Consider the following 16,183-nt stretch of genomic DNA (forward strand, 5'->3'; position numbering starts at 1 on the left):
ATTTTAGTGTGAACCGTGTTTTTTGTCATAGTATTGAAATAATAAAAGCTTCAACATAGTTTGGATGTGGAAGGTGTAGCGCTAGTTCAGATTTGAGAAACAGAAAGAAAAAAAATATTCAGGAATTAAAATAATTGAAAAAAAAAGAAAAAAAAAGAAAAAAACAAAAGAAGAAAAACCAGAAAGAGAACAACTCTTACAAAGAGCAGAAGCCTTTAAATGAGAAAAGCAACCCGAGCTGACGCTGGCGTTCCCAGAAGGATGAGGGGGGTGTGGAGGCTGTATCCATGTATTCCTTGGGAATATGCAGTCTGTTCCAGTGGCATCACACCATTTCCAGCTGTGAGAAACAATGGTCTTGTCATTTGCTGAGTGTGGGGTTTCTTGCGTTTTGTTTTCCTCAGCTCCTGGGGTGCGCGGGAGGGCGATGGAGGCGCAGGCTGAGGCTCCCCTGCCCGTCCTGGGTGGCTTTGGGGCAGGACAGGGCCCGATTCCCAGGCCTGGTGTCAAACCCAAACCCGTCCCAGCGGTGTCCCTGAGCCCTGGGGACGTTGGGCTCACCGTGCCGAGGATTCCTTTCTTTTCCCCAAAGAAACGAGTCCATAAACAGCATAAACTGTGGCTGCAGTGCTGGGCAGCAGCGGTGCCGCCGTCCCCTGGGTGACCCCAGTTTGTCCCTTTTGGTCCTGCTGCTTCTGTCACCTGGCTGTGCTGTGAGCCCCAGAGCTGAGCAGCTGGTAGGAAACACATCACCATTCCCAAAACCCCGCCAGGTGGGATCTGGGGCTCTGCCCCACCCGGACAGGTGCGTTTGTCCCAAAAGGTGACGAGCTCAGAGCCCAGTGGCACTTTGGGGCTGGGCTTTAAGGTCCCTTCTGTCCCAGAGCTCTGGTTTGGGGTGGACTCCGAGGGACAAGGACACCCTGAGCACTGCCTGAGCTCCTTTGTGACCCCTCCCCACAGCTGTGCTGGCTCTGCACCGCCCTGAACAGCCAAAAATCGTGATTCCACTTCCAAGTGCCCCGTTCACAGCCAGCTGCAGCCTCGCGGCTTTGATGTGTCCCCTCGGGGAGGGACCAACCTGGGGCTGGTGGCACTGCCAGGGCTGCTGTGGGGCTGGTGGCACTGCTGTGGCTCTGTGTGTCCATCCCTGGGGCTGGTGGCACTGCTGTGGCTCTGTGTGTCCATCCCCAGGGTCGGTGGCACTGCTGTGGCTCTGTATGTCCATCCCCAGGGTTGGTGGCACTGCTGTGGCTCTGTGTCCATCCCTGGGGCTGGTGGCACTGCTGTGGCTCTGTGTCCATCCCTGGGGCTGGTGGCACTGCTGTGGCTCTGTGTCCATCCCCAGGGTTGGTGGCACTGCTGTGGCTCTGTGTGTCCATCCCCAGGGTCGGTGGCACTGCTGTGGCTCTGTGTCCATCCCCAGGGTTGGTGGCACTGCTGTGGCTCTGTGTGTCCATCCCCAGGGTCGGTGGCACTGCCCCGTGCCCGTCCCCAGTGTCACAGGAGCGGTGCCATCTCGTGCTGCGCCATTCGTACCGGTGACAATAGTGCATCCGTCAGCTTCCAGCGTGGCGTTTTCTCTCCACACTTTTCTGTGGAGCCTTCAAACCCCACATTTTTCACCACCAGGCTGTTTTGATAGTTGTTCTCAGCCCCTCCATGGCCATCCTTCCCCAGCATTCCCTACTTTTGGGGGCCTTCTATCTTGTTAAAAAAAGAAAAAAACAAAAAATCTTTTTACCGAGTGAAACATCGACTCCACCTTTATCCCCATTCTCACTGGTGTAAATACTGATACTAACTGAGGATTTTGACTTTGCATTCTGTCAGAATACTGTGTTCAAATAAAAACTAAAAAAAAAAAAAAAAAAAAAAAGCTGATGCCTGCAGTCTGCCCTTCTTTAGCCTCATCCCAACTGAAAGCACTTTAAAGTTTATTTCTTTGTCCCTCTCTATTTATTTACTTATTTCCTGGAGATAGCAAACACAAAAACGCAGTTTCACAGCTACTGTGGAGCTTTTTTCCCCAAAAAAAGGCACTTTTCTGTTGCCTGGCTTGTGGAAAGTATGACTGGAGTGTTGGATTTAAGAGGTGACCTCTGCCCAGCCTGAACTGGGTGATGGAACTTAATGAGCTTTGAATGTTATTAATTTATTCAATTAATTCATTTAGAAATCTTGATCTTTTTTTCTAAATTCTAGCTAAAAATTGACCAAATGCCCAACTTTAATTTTTTTACTCTGGGTGTTATGGGGAGGGGAGGGTTGTCTTATCTTCATGATTCTGGCAGAACAGACTTGATTTCCACACCGAAGTTTCCATGTTAAAGTCACTGCCCAAACATTTGATGTAAAAATCACCAACTGCTCTCAAGTGGGGAAGCATCAACTGGCCCAAGCCCCTGGTTGGGGTTGAAGGGGAGGCTCTGGTGTTGCCCTTTGAGGTTTGGGGTTGCCCTTTGTGGGTGCAGAGGTCCCTCAATGCCCACGGTCCCTGTGCCCTGCCTGCTTCCTGCTGCTCCCTTTGGACCTGGAGGAGCTCAGGGCTTCCTCCCTCTTCTCCCAGAGAAGGGAAAAGGGATTTTCCTGCCCCTGGAGCTGGGGCTGTGCTCAGTGGTAAAACCACTGACAGATCCTTTATCAGATCTTGATGTTTCTTCGGCCGTTTTCTCAACCCTCAGACCTTTTAATTTCCATTTAATTTTAATTTTCCCTCGTCTCTCCCTCTGTTAAGGCCATGGCACCTGACTGGCAGTGTCACCTTGGCTGAGTGCGGCTCCTTTTCCCCCGGGCTGAGTTTGGGGTAAGTCTAGAGGGGCTGGGGGGGCTGGAGGGAGATTTTTGTGCTGCCTCTTTCTCTCATCCCTTCTAGAAATCATAATTATCTGGCCTTTTATCAGCTATCAGTGTATGAATATCGTGCATGAGCTTCAGAGCATCATTTCAAGTGCTTTTGGAAGTGCCCAGGGACTAAAGGTGTCTCCCTCCTGCACATTTGCTGCCCCGTGTGGATTTATTGCCCAGGTTTTGTGGGATAACAAACAAACCCCAAACTCCCGAGCATCCCACTGCCCCAGCTATGGCCTCGTGGGTGTTTTTAATGGGACACTGGGCTGGAAAAAGCTTCATTAGAGGGGAAAAAAAACCCTTTGGGATGGAGGGTGGTGCAGGCAGAGCCGATGGCAGTGAGGGGAGGGACGGGAACCTTTTGGCTGAGGGGGAAAAGGGATATCCTGGCTGTCCTACAGCCAAGGGGGTGGAAGGGCTGGGGGATTTTGGCTGCCCGTGGAGCTCAGCACCCCTCTGGCACTCGGGAATTCATCTCCCAGCCGATGGGGTGGGATGTGGAAGCGGAGGCAGATGGATGTGGCCGGGCTGTCGGTTCCCAGTGAGGTGTCCCACATCACCCCCAGCAGCCCCGGGGTGACCCGTCCTTGTGCTCCCTGCGTGTGGAATGTGCCGCTCCCGGGAACGGCAATCCCGGGAATGGCAATCCCGGGAACGGCAATCCCGGGAATGGCAATCCCGGGAATGGCAATCCCGGGAACGGCAATCCCGGGAACGGCAATCCCTGGAATGGCAATTCCTGGAATGGCAATCCCGGGAATGGCAATCCCTGGAATGGCAATCCCGGGAACGGCAATCCCGGGAACGGCAATCCCGGGAATGGCAATCCCGGGAATGGCAATCCCGGGAACGGCAATCCCGGGAATGGCAATCCCGGGAACGGCAATCCCTGGAATGGCAATTCCTGGAATGGCAATCCCGGGAATGGCAATCCCTGGAATGGCAATCCCGGGAATGGCAATCCCGGGAATGGCAATCCCGGGAATGGCAATCCCGGGAATGGCAATCCTGGGAATGGCAATCCCTGGAATGGCAATCCCTGGAATGGCAATCCCGGGAATGTCAGTCCCTGGCAGCGCAGCTCCGCGATGCTCTGGCTCCCTGCGGTGGCCGACAGCTTCCATCGCCTCTCAGAGACGCGGAAAGCCACAGCCTTTCAGGGAGATCGAAAACCAATCTGAACCTGGCATAAAGATCAGGACAAGCTCCAGGTTGGACATGGGCAGGAATTTCCCCACGGAATTGGCGGGGACTGCCCAGGGAGGTGCGGAGCGCCCGTCCCTGGAGGTGTCCCGGGAAGGCCCGGGGCTGGCACTCGGGGCTCTGGGCTGGGGACAAGGTGAGGATGGCTCACGGGGTGAGCTCGGTGCTGCCGGAGCTCTTTTCCATAAAAATATCCCGGGATAATCCCGGGATTCTGAGCCGGGAGCCCGCGGGCGGGACCTACCGGTTTCCCGCCAAATTGCCGGCTCGTTTACATAACCCCGCCCACACCCACAGAAGCTCCGCCCCCTTATCTGCATATCCCCGCCCTTCATTTGCATGGCCGCGCGTGCCGCGTCCGGCGCGTTCCCTTGACAACGGCGGCGCGGGTTCGAGCCCGGCCCCGGCGGCTCCGCTGTCCCCCGGTGTCCCCCGGTGTCCCCCGGTGTCCCCCGCTGTCCCCCGGTGTCCCCTCGCTGTCCCCTCGCTGTCCCCCGGCCATGCTGCGCGACGAAGACACGGAGGCGGATTTCCAGCGCTTCCTGCGCCGCGTGGACGACGTCAGTGAGTGCCGGGGAGAGCGGGAGGGCACCTGACCTCCTGGTCCTTCCACGTTTGAAGTCCTGTGTGTATAAATATTTTATTTGGGTTTTTTCTGTGCCTTTTTAGCCAATTTGCTGCAAGGCCTGAACTCCCCGGACCCGGCTGTCAGGGAAAAATCCCTCGCTGAGACAGAGAAAAGGCTCCAAGAGCAAGGAGGCAGCAGGGAGGAGGAGGAGGAGAGCAGGACCACGGTGAACAGAACACTCATCAACACTTCTGTAAGAGCTTTTCCCTCTCAAGTTAAAGCTGGACTCTGTTCTGGTCTCACCTCCTTAAAGCCACAAGTGGAAACCTCCCAGGAACGTCAGAATTTATGAAATCCTTCCCATCCTTTGTTTAAATGTCCCCCTGATGCTCGTTCTGTGTGTCAGGAGGGTGTTTCAGACACACCCTGATGCTGCTGTGCTGTGTTTCTGTTCCTCCAGGGCACGGCGAGGCCGCAGGCGGTGGATGCAGGTAGGACAGTGCCCCTGACACAGTCCCCTGTCTGTCTGTCTGTCTGTCTGTCTGTCTGTCTGTCTGTCTGTCTGTCTGTCTGTCACAGCTCTGAAACCACGCTGAGCAGGGATGGAGCTCCTGCAACACCCGATTCCACCCCTGCCAAAGTCCAGGCTGACTTCTTCTGCTGTCTTTAACCAAAATTCAGTCAGATCTAGGACCAGGCTCGGGGTCTTTGCCAGCATGGCTGTGTTTTTCACAGGAAGGAGCCTTGTTCTATTCTGGCTCCTCATCTGAACACTTTTTATTGTGAATTTCAATGTTTGTTTGCCCCTGGAGAGGGGCTGCAGCAAGGCAGGTGTGCAGATCCTCATCACTGTCTGTGACAGCCACTTCCACTTTAATTGCTGAAATGTCCCCTCAGTATCTGCTTTTATTAAGAAATGACTCAGAAATACCCTAGGAATTACTGGTTTTTTTCTCTGTTCTAATGAAGTTTGCTCTTATTTTCCCCCTCTGAAATGGCACCAACTCTCCTGGCTGGAAGATGTCTTCCTGGCAGCTTTGGAAAAGGATGCCAAAGAGCGAGCCCAGCGAAGGAGGAGGAAGGAGCAGCTGGCAAACGGTGATGGCTGAGAGCTCTTGGGGCTGGTGCCCTGCCAGGGGCTGGGGGAGCACAGCTGGGATTGTCTGAGCACTGGGAACCCTCAGGGATCCCTCAGAGCTGCTTTTCCCCATCCCCTGCTCACGGTGGGCTGGGCTGGGATGGAGGGAGGGAGCTGGGGCTGAGTTTTCCCTCTGGAGGAGGAATGGCTGCAGTGGGAGCCTTGGGAGCAGTGGAATTGTGGAATTGTGGAATTGTGGAATTGTGGAATTGTGGAATTGTGGAATTGTGGAATTGCGGAACTGTGGAACTGTGGAACTGTGGAATTGTGGAACTGTGGAATTGTGTAATTGTGGAATTGTGGAACTGTGGAATTGTGGAATTGTGGAATTGTGGAACTGTGGAATTGTGGAATTGTGGAATTGTGGAAGTGTGGAACTGTGGAATTGTGGAAGTGTGGAATTGTGGAATTGTGGAACTGTGGAATTGTGGAATTGTGGAACTGTGGAATTGTGGAATTGTGGAATTGTGGAATTGTGGAATTGTGGAATTGTGGAATTGTGGAAGTGTGGAACTGTGGAATTGTGGAATTGTGGAATTCCAGCAGGGGAGCGTGGCCTCTGTCTCCTCAGGCCCACCTGGGGGGACGGGAGGGAATTGCTGTTCTCAATTCACTCTGCAGCCCTGAAGGAGCAGGGGAACGAAGCCTTCAGGGCAGGGGACTTTGCCCTGGCCGTGCAGAAATACTCCCAGGGGCTGCAGGAGCTGAGGGACAAACAGGAGCTCTACACAAACAGGGCTCAGGTCAGTGGAGCCGCTTCCAGCTGCTTTTTGTGTTGCTGTGCCAGGATAAAACCCCAAAAACATTGCTCTGTCCCAGCCTCTTGGATGTGGTGAACCCCTCCAGGGCAAGTGGGGAAAAACCTTTGCAATTCCCAGTTTTATTTAAACACTCAGATTTATTTTATTTTATTTTATTTTATTTTATTTTATTTTATTTTATTTTATTTTATTTTATTTTATTTTATTTTATTTTATTTTATTTTATTTTATTTTTATTTTATTTTATTTTTTTCTTTTTCAGTAATCACTTCTATAACTGCAGAGTGAAATATTTGCTCTGCATTCTCTGTAACCTTCTGTACTCTGTGGGTGTGTGCAGAATTCTGTTAAATTGACTTGAAATTAGAAAATCCAGGGAGATGGCAGACCAGAATGGAAATTACCCTGCAAAAATCAATGGCCAGGCCAATCAGCAGCCTAATTTTATTCTTTTTAATTAGCCAGTGTTTGTACAACAGTGAGCAGAAATTGTTTGAAGGGTTCTCATTCTTCTGCCTGGACTTTTTTTGGGTTTCTTTCAGGCCTACCTGAAGCTCCATGAGTATGAGAAAGCCATCAATGACTGCGAGTGGGCATTAAAGGTAATTCCAGAATTGTCAAGGGGAAAAGATCTCTAAAATCAGCATTATTTACAGAAATCCATATTTTTGACTCAAATGAACAGGAAAATAATCACCTTTTGGAAATCCTGCTTTCCACCCTCACCTCAAGCCTGTGTTTCTCGGGTCCCTGGGGACAATAATTCAGCATAAAAACTTTACACACCTCTGATAAGTGGTATAAATACCCTAATCTTTGCCTTGGGCAGCTCTAATTATTAATCAGAATGCTGGAAAAAATATTGAAAGGCTGCAGTTTTCTAAACACATAGCTAATAATAGTTTCTTTTTTAACTCAGTGCAATAAAAACTGCCTTAAAGCCTATTTCCTCATGGGGAAAGCTCACCTGGCACTGCAGCACTTCGCTGAGGTAAGCTGGCTGGATTTTGGGGCCCTGGGACCAAGTTTTGGTCTGAATTTGGTGGGTGAGAGGGAGAAAGTTTCATGCCATGCCTCAGTTTCTGTTTTCTCACTCTGATTTTTTGCTCCTTGGGTTTTACTGGAAATTTTCCTTTTAATTTGCAACAGCAGGCAGATGTAGGGACTGAGAATATTTGACTTTCTGGGGAGTTTTGACATTTGTGTCTCCATAAATTTTACTTTTCACATTTATTAAGAACCGTGGCCCCAAAAACTTTTGGGATCTGCCTGGGATATCGTTGATATCTTCCCATTTCTAGTGAAGCTGAGAGCCCTTTCCTTCTCCCCCTCAAGTCCAGGCAGTGCTATGAGAAGATGCTGCAGCTGGATCCCCAAAAGGAAAACCTGTTCAAAGGTAAGAAATCCATCTTCTGCCCCTGGTTTTCTGCTGAGGATGGAACAGGATTTCCCTGCCAGGTTTCCCTGTGATCCCCAGACTGCGTGGATGAGGCCAGGCTGCAGGAGAAGAGGCTGAGAGAGGAGGAGAGAGCAGAGAGGGAGGTGCAGGCTGGGAATGTCGCTGCTTTATCCATCCAGGAATTGCTGCAGAGGATCAGCAGCCCTGAGCAGGACATCCTCTACTACACGGGGGGCATCAGGCTCCTGGCAGAAGTGCTGGACAGCTGTGAGTGTTTTGCTGCCAAAATTGTTCATTTTTGGGAGGTGTAGCCCAGGCAGAGGAGGGCAAGGGAGCAGTTTTTAAAGGACCTCAGTAACTGTTCCTGTGTTTGAAACATAAAAGTGGCAATGCTGGATATTGCAGCGTGGCCAGGAGGTGTTTACACATGTAAATGGTGAGAGTTCTCAGGGATTTGGGTCTCATTTGTTTATAAATATTTGCAATTCTCTGTTAAAGCCCATTGAGTTACAAAGCCAATTTTGTGTTTCAGCCTTCCTGAACAGCCTTTCACTTGAAGCCAACAACACCAGGCATGAATTAGAGCAATTTTCAGCTTCAAAACCACTCCTAATTCATTCATTCTTGAATTTCCCCCCGTTTTCAATGATGTTTTTCCCCAAAGCTGCTGATGCAGTGACCTTTTCTTTTAGCAGTGTGCAGGAAGAGCAGGAGCCTGCCTGGCTGTCACACACCTGAGCTGTTTGTCTCTGCCTCTTCCAGGCACTGGGCAAACGCTCTTTAGGACAAACAATGGCTTCAGTATCCTCAGGAACGAGACTGTCAGAGGGTAGGAGCTCTCCAGAGGGGGATTCCAGCCTGGGGAAATGGGAATATTGTTTTCAAGAAACAGAATCACCTCTTGAAATGCAGGTGAACTGATCAGAGGAGGATGTAATCCCAGATTTTAGTGTCTGAATGGAGGGACTTGTACCTGACTCTGACACAAACAGTGCTCCCTTACATGCAGGGAGGGGAATTCATTGATTGCTGTTTGTGCCTGCTCTTTCTGGGAGTTATCCTATCCCTCGTGGTGAGAGCAGGTTTGCAGAAAAAATCTGAATATAAAAGAAGATCTGAAGGCTCTGGCTGCACCCCCTGGTGCTGTGGTTGGGCCCCAGGGAATATTTGGGTGCTCAGCTCCGGGAATTTTTGGGTTCATCCTTTTTTGGGGTGGTGGCTGCAGGCAGAGCTGAGGGATGAAGCACGTGCAAATCTTCATTCCCTGGATATTTCCCAGGGTTTGGTCCATCCTTGGCTCTGTTCACACGCTGACTTTTCTCGTTCAGGGCCTTCTGTGCAGAGAGCAAAAGCCCTGCTGAGGTGGAGCTGTGCATTTCCCTTCTCCTCCTGTGGCAAGCTGCCTGTGCTGGGAATGGTAAAGCCCTGGAATTGTCCCTGTGGGATCCATGTGGCATTTCTGCACGGCCACCCCTCTCCCAGAGCACCTGGCTCCATCCAGGCGTGCCTCCACCCCGAGTTTTGCAGTTCAGAGGAGGTGGTGGATGCAGCCATGGTTTTGGCAGGATGAAATTTCCACTCTGTGAGCATTTCAAATCCACCCAAGGGGTGGAAAGTAAATTCCCTGTGATTTTTTTAAGATAACACCACTTGCACAGTTTTCTCTGTTTTAAGCAGTTAGACCTGCAAAGAGCAGAGTTTTATAGAAGAGAAGGCAGAATTATTTTAGAATTAACAATCAGTAGTGCTTGGGCAGGTACCTGCCCCTGTTTTTAGGGAATACCCACGTGGGTGAGCAATGGGCTGGGGTGGGCTGTAAAGTGGAAATGCAGAATTTTGGTGTCTGTGTTGACCTGTGGGGTTCAGCTGACGCCAGATAAAATATTCCTGCTGGAAAACCAAACCAGAATAAAGTGGGGATGCCAATGAGTGACGCTGCTCTGAGATTTCCCCTCTCTTGCAGAAGAAAATCAGCGTCTCCTGTTGGCCCAGCCCGAAGTGAGTGCCCAGCTGCCGGAGCTGCTCTCCTCTGGCACAGCCCAGATCCAGAGGGAGACCTTGGCACTGATTTCTCTCTACTCAGAGAGCGAGAGTGGCCGGAGGCTGCTGCTCAGCCAGGACCTGAGCAGGTGAGCAGCAGCAGGAAAATCCTGCAAGGACACCTGTCCCAGAAACTCCCTGACAGCGGCACTGAGGCTCCTGCCCCGTGGCAAAAGTCAAAGTTGGATGTGTGGGGTAGAGCTGCAGGAGGTTTTGATGTCTGAGACAGAGTAGGAGGGGGTTCCTGCAGTTTTGAGTCCTCTCCTTTAAACCTGTGTAGGGCTCAGGCACAGCTCTGGTGCCTCTAAAACCTCCTGGATTCCAGCTGGGAGTCTCTCCTCATTAAAAAATTGGGGTTTATGGTTATTTAGTGTTGCCATGGCTCAGTGAGAGGGGGAAGAAACACCACTGCATTGCCTTTGTCCCATTATCCTGCTGCTCCCTCCCAGAGTTACACTGAGAAATGTCCATTTACTGCTTTGGAGTAAAAATGGGCAATCAGGAAAGATTGTTCATTTTTCCTGGGGAAGAAAGCTCAAAAGAACAAACCACATCTCAGAGGGTGCTGAAAAAAGCCAGATTGAACTGTGGCTTGCAATACCAACAACCAAAAAAAATAGAATTTTGATTTTTAATGATTAAACCAAAGCTGACACCGATTTTTGGTGGTTGTTTTTTCATTTTAACACCAGATGGCTGCAGATTTTGCTGGCATTTGTCAAGAGCACTGATGCAAGGGCTGACAGTGCCATGAACATCCTGTCTGACTTAATTGGAGAGGAAAGGTAATTTAAATTCCTCATTCATTTCTATAAAGTTGTGCTTGGAGTTGTATGAAATGAGCCAGGTGGCTGTGGCCACCTTTGCCGTGAGGTTACTGAGGTTTCTATTCTTTTGTCTTGCCTTTAGCTGTGGTTTTGGACTAAAACTTTGGGTTTTTATCCCCCCAACAGGTTCCAAACCCAGTGTCGGGCCACGCTTTCCACAGGGGTTTTACCTGTATTCACCCAGCTGCTGGTAGGGAAGATCTGATTTTGTATTTCCAGTTTATTTTTGTGTAACATGTCCTGAGGCTGCTCTGTGGGTGTAAGAGATTGACTTTTGTCAGGAAAATGTTCTTTTTCTCCAGTATTTTGTCCTACACATCCCTGGTTTGATATTCAGTATAAACTCTGGCCTTGGTTGCAGATTCCCACTGATAATTTCACCTTCAGCTTTGAGTTTTGCTCTTCTTGATGTGACTTTAATCCCCTGTCAGCAGCCTGTTCTGTCTTGGATGCTGATTTTTGCCTTCTAATCTGAGGGTGAGGAGATGACATTGTCTTCTGAGGTAAAGAATTCCTTTCCTGGCTGTCCTTTATTCCAACAGCAAATTTAAAATGTGTTGGTGCAGAAGCCTGTCCTGAGGAAGGGGAAGATTGCTGCAGAATGGCAGAGCTGGGCAGTAAAATACTCCCATTTCTCCAAATGAGCAGCAAGACAATCATTTCCTAACTTCCACATTGTTTGTGTCTCTTCTTTCTGAACATTCCCTGCTGGAATTCCAGCTGCAGCAGCTGTTCTGTGCCCTGAGGAAACGTTCACACCTAGGGAGCACAAAATCCATCCCTTCCATAAAGAAGAAGGAAAATGAGGGAAATGTGCAAACCTCGTGCAGCTGGGATTTAACAGAGGGGTTAAATCTGGGTGCAGAGGGGCTCTTTGCTGTTCCTGGTGCTGTTTGCTGCTCTCTGTGTTGCAGGTGGGTGCCAGGCAGGTGGAGCAGGCAGCCCTGGCCCGTGCCGTGGCCCTGCTGGGCAGCCTCTGTGCAGATGTTGTGCTGCGGGCACAGCTGGCTCAGAGCAGGGAGTGCTGGCACGCCTGTCTGCAGCTGCTGGTAAAGGAACCTCTCTTTGTCTGCTCCCCTCCCAGCCCTTCCCCTCCTGTGTCCCCTAAAAGCTGCCCCTTGCAGGCGAGCACAGCCCTGGGGAGGTTCAGGGAGTGGAAGGGATCCTTGCACCATCCCAAACATCCCCAGCTGGGCTCTGCACCTCTGGGTGCCAAACACACGGATTTGTGTCACAGGGGTGTCCCCAGCTCTGCTTTTCCTCGCCCTGGAGCTGCCCCAGGAGGATGAGGAAGGGCCCTGGGAGCTGATTTGCCTGCCCTGCTCTCACACAGGATGGGTGCCCTGCTGCCAGCAGCCCTGAGTACCAGCAGTGTGTGTTTGCAGTGCTGGGGCTGATGATGAACCTGCTGCTTGAATCCAACACCACCATCCAGGTAGGCAACATATTTAAAAAACATTATGGTGTTGCAGGTTGCTATTATTTAAGGGTAATTGACAATTTAAGTGGGCTGAAAAGTGAAAAAAAAAATACAGAATTTTCTCCTCTGCCACCACCTCCAATACACAAACAGCTACGAGGAGAAAACAGTGTCAAGTGCATAAATTATCTTTCCATAGTGGTATAAATGTTCTGTTTGGAATCACTCTCCAATTGTGCCGTGTTCTGAGATCCTGGTTACATTCCAAGATTATCCAAAACTCAGGATTCCATCAGGAAAGCAGAATTCCCAGAGTCCCCCCAGGGTGGTGCAGAGCTGGTGACTCCCCTGGTTTCCAGGGGATTTGTTTGTCCATGAGCCCATTTCTGCTCCAGCTGGAGCTGAGTTTTCCCTGAGTTTTCCCTGAGTTTTCCCTGAGTTTTCCCTGTGTTTTCCCTGTGTTTTCCAGGACTTTGCTGTGCCCATCAGTGGCAGGTGCCTGGCTCTGCTCAAGCATCAGGAGGGAAGGATTGTCACAGTAAGTCACCAACAGAAGCTGGGTTTGGCTCTCCTGAGCTCTTCAGAGCAAACTCCTGCCTGGTGCAGGGGGCTTTGAAGGCTGACACATCCCTAACAGCAAGAAAGAACAACAGACCACTTTTATATTAATTTTTATATGGTTTGATGCAAGAGGTTTTCAAGGTTCTCTTGCAACCTGCTTAATAGAATCTCTTACAAACCATTTCAATATGAAACCTTTAAAAACCAGAGCAGGAGCAAAGGAGCAAGAGCAGTTTGGGTGTTCAGCAGCTGTTCCCCTTTGCAGTTCCTGTGTGGGAATTACAGTTGTACTCCTGGGACTGGGGTGGGACTCCAGGGAGAGCAGCCCCTCCAGGCAGGGCCAGATGTGGGCTCTGAGTCCCTCCCCTGAGCTCTCAGGAACTTTTCTGAGCTGTTTGACTCCTCTCAGTGCCAGCAGTGCTGGTCTCTACTATTTTTCTACAGCTATTTTTATTTTTTTAATGAATGAACACCCTGGGAGTTGTGCTGGTCCCAGCTCACATCTCTGCTGTGCTCAGTCCCCAGGAAACAACCAAAAAAAGCCACATCCTGAAGATGTTCTTTGTTAGATTCTGGAATTGCTTTAATTTCTGTGAATTTCTTCTTCTAGCACTTTAATTACTTCAGTCTTACTCTGCAAGGAACAAAATAATCAGGCTGCCTGGACCAATAAATGTTTGGTTTTGCTTCTCTCTCCTTTTCCCCTCATTTAGAGAGCCATTGGAGTGCTGAGCCGGGTCCTGCCAGCGTCCCCCTCAGCAGTGGAGGAAGTGCTGAAAGGAGGAGTGGTGAAGAAAATGCTCAAATTCCTGAAAGTAAATCCAACTTTCTTTATTTCTGCCTGCATTGTCCCCTGAGCAAATCTAACTCCCCCTGTGTTTATCCTCCTTTCCCTGGAGGATGTGTCTGTACTGTTGCAACAGCGCTCCCAGGTTTCATTTTAAGCCTTTTTAAAATTTATTTTTAATTCCTATTTTAATTTTTGCTGTACAGCTGTGTCCAGCAGGTGTGGATTATGCAGATCAAGTTAGTCTAGAAAAAAAATCTGTGGCACTGGGATCCCTGTCAAGGGGAGTTGAAAAGGATTGGGCTGCAGAGATCCAGGGAATGTTGTGTGTTCATTGCTGGCAGGAATTAAATGAGTTTTATGTGATTCTCAGCCTGTGTTCACCTTCAGATAAACACCCTGGGAGGGTTTTCAGCTGGAATTTGGGCTCAGGCCTGGGGAACTCCTGAGTTCCCAGCCTGTTGTGGGGCACAGTGGGGATGTGTTTGTTCACTCTGCTTTAACCCACCAGGCTGGGGGACAGCTCACATGCAGCTATGCCATAAAGACCCTCTCCACCTGCACCAAGAGCAGCAGGAGAGCTCAGGAAGAGCTGCTGAGGTGGGATAAAAGTAAGTGAAACTTGTGATTTCCAGGGCTGGGGGTTGTTGATGGTGTCCTCAGTGGGGACATTAAAAGCAGCTGGAGCTGGAGGCAGAGGAGTGGTGCCAGAGCAGTTTTAGGGTATTTCTGATCTGTTTGCTTGGATTGCTTTAAACCCAGCCCAATCAATGCTAATGGAACAACAGCAGAGAATACTGAGATTTTACTGAAATGGCTGAACCTGTCAGGAAGCTGTCAGTGCTTGCAGTTCAACCTGCACCCCAAGGATTTCCTCTCACTCCAGCTGCAGTCAGAGCTTTCATTGCCTCAAATCAGCAGCAACACTTCACCCTCATTCTCTCCACCAGAATTCTGGGATTTAACCTGTGAGAAGTCACTAATCCTTATTTTGTCAGCTCTGTTTGCCAGGGGAGACCTCACAGGTGAGAAAGCCGTGGCTGTATTTATCCCACCAGTGCTCAGTGATCTCTGAGTGTTTCAGGATCTCTGGCCTGAGATGTTGCTGCTGCTTTCAGGTGTCAGAGCCAAAACTCTGCTGTCCTCAGCTCCCAGGTGAGCTGAGCTGCTTTGGTAGCTCTGGAGGTACACAAAGCTTTTTTTATGTTCCTTTTTCCAGCTGTTCTCTCCACAAGAGCATTTCTGGTTTAAGGGATTTAATGTGGCACGCTCAGCTCTTTGTGACAGACACATCTGGGCAGGTGGAGCTGAGGCAGCCTCCTGGATGCTGAAATTGCCATGAAATTCCCTTTCTGCCCCAGAAACAGCACCAAACTCACTGCCTGCAGCCAGCAGGGAAGAGCTGGAGCGGCTCTGGGTGTGTGTGACAGAGATTCCCCCTCCTGCCAGGGTTGCAGGTGCTGTTGCAGCTGCTGGAGTCGGGGGATGAGCTGACTGTGGGGAATGCAGCTTTCTGCCTCAGCCAGTGCCTGCTGCTCCCCGGGGCAGCATCGTCGCTGCTGGGCTCCGGCGTGGTGCAGCTGCTGCTCCGCCAGGCTGCGGGGGATGCTCCCAGAGCCGTGCAGCGCAACTCAGCCATTGCCCTGGGCAGGCTCTGCCTGGCTGAGCCAAGGTAGGAGCAAAAACTCCCTTTTTGTACTTCCCTCCTCTGCTGGCAGCTGATAACCCCTGGAGAAACAACCGGGGTGACTCAAATCTGCAATTATTCAGTTAATTTCTATAAACAGGCCGTGAATTCTATTTCCCTCCTCCAACCAGAATTCCCTCTTGTGATCCCGTCCCCAAATCCTGCTTGGGGTGTCACTTCTGTCTCCACATCTTTCGAGGAGTTCACTGACCTGTGCTGGAAGAACAGAAGTGATGTTGGAAGTCTGTAGCTCTCAAATGAGCAGTAGAGAAAGTATCAGCCCTGAGATCTCTCTAAAAGAGCAGAGATAGAAGGGAAACTCTTTATTTTCTTAGTTTTGTTAATCTGAAAAAATATTTATAATATTATATAATATATAAAATATATAAACATTATATATAAAAATTATAAAATTTATATATGTTATAGATATTAAATATCTATAAATTTATCCATAATATATATATTTATATATATTTATAATAAAGAATACTATTTATATGCCTTTCTGAGGGCAATAATAATCTTAAAACTCTGTATTAAGAGTATCTGTATTAATTCTGCTGTTATTATTATTAATAATAATAATATTAATATTATTATTATCTAAAACCTCTGTTTTAAGAGGAATTTATTGAATATAGCATTAAACACCCCTGGAATTTTGGGCAGAGCAGTGAAAAGTTGAATTTTTAGTCACCGCCTGTTCCCCCTGTTGTCTCTCCAGGCACATGCAGCAGCTGAGGCAGCTCAATGGCTTGGCCATCCTGAACTCCTCCATGAAATATGTGCAGAGCAGCTGAACTCTTCAGAAACCTTCCACAAGTGCCCTTCATCTCACTTGCTGTTGAGTTTTCTTTGCTTTAATAAAATTCATTCAAAGCACATCAACTTTTCAGTGGCTTTTTTCAGTGGCTGTTCCTGGGCTGTCCCTGGGCTGTC

General features: G+C 49.4%; 1 protein-coding gene across 1 annotated transcript; it reads left to right on the top strand.

Annotated features, from left to right (window-relative positions):
- The first annotated feature begins 4,553 nt into the window (after positions 1-4,553).
- Positions 4,554-16,058, top strand: TTC12 (tetratricopeptide repeat domain 12). Its single transcript, XM_005531118.3, has 21 exons — positions 4,554-4,617; positions 4,723-4,874; positions 5,082-5,112; positions 5,642-5,719; positions 6,381-6,502; positions 7,063-7,122; positions 7,440-7,511; positions 7,856-7,916; positions 7,998-8,186; positions 8,682-8,748; positions 9,248-9,336; positions 9,883-10,048; positions 10,652-10,744; positions 10,913-10,976; positions 11,701-11,835; positions 12,120-12,221; positions 12,676-12,744; positions 13,481-13,582; positions 14,066-14,165; positions 15,004-15,226; positions 15,969-16,058. The coding sequence occupies exons 1-21, from the start codon at positions 4,554-4,556 to the stop codon at positions 16,042-16,044; spliced, it is 2,115 nt and encodes a 704-aa protein (XP_005531175.3). The 3' UTR covers positions 16,045-16,058.
- The last annotated feature ends 125 nt before the right edge of the window (positions 16,059-16,183 follow it).

This window comes from Pseudopodoces humilis, chromosome 25 (assembly GCF_049639895.1).
Source record: "Pseudopodoces humilis isolate 2021_Gansu_Grassland_sample_001 chromosome 25, ASM4963989v1, whole genome shotgun sequence".
NCBI classification, from domain to species: Eukaryota; Metazoa; Chordata; class Aves; order Passeriformes; family Paridae; genus Pseudopodoces; species Pseudopodoces humilis.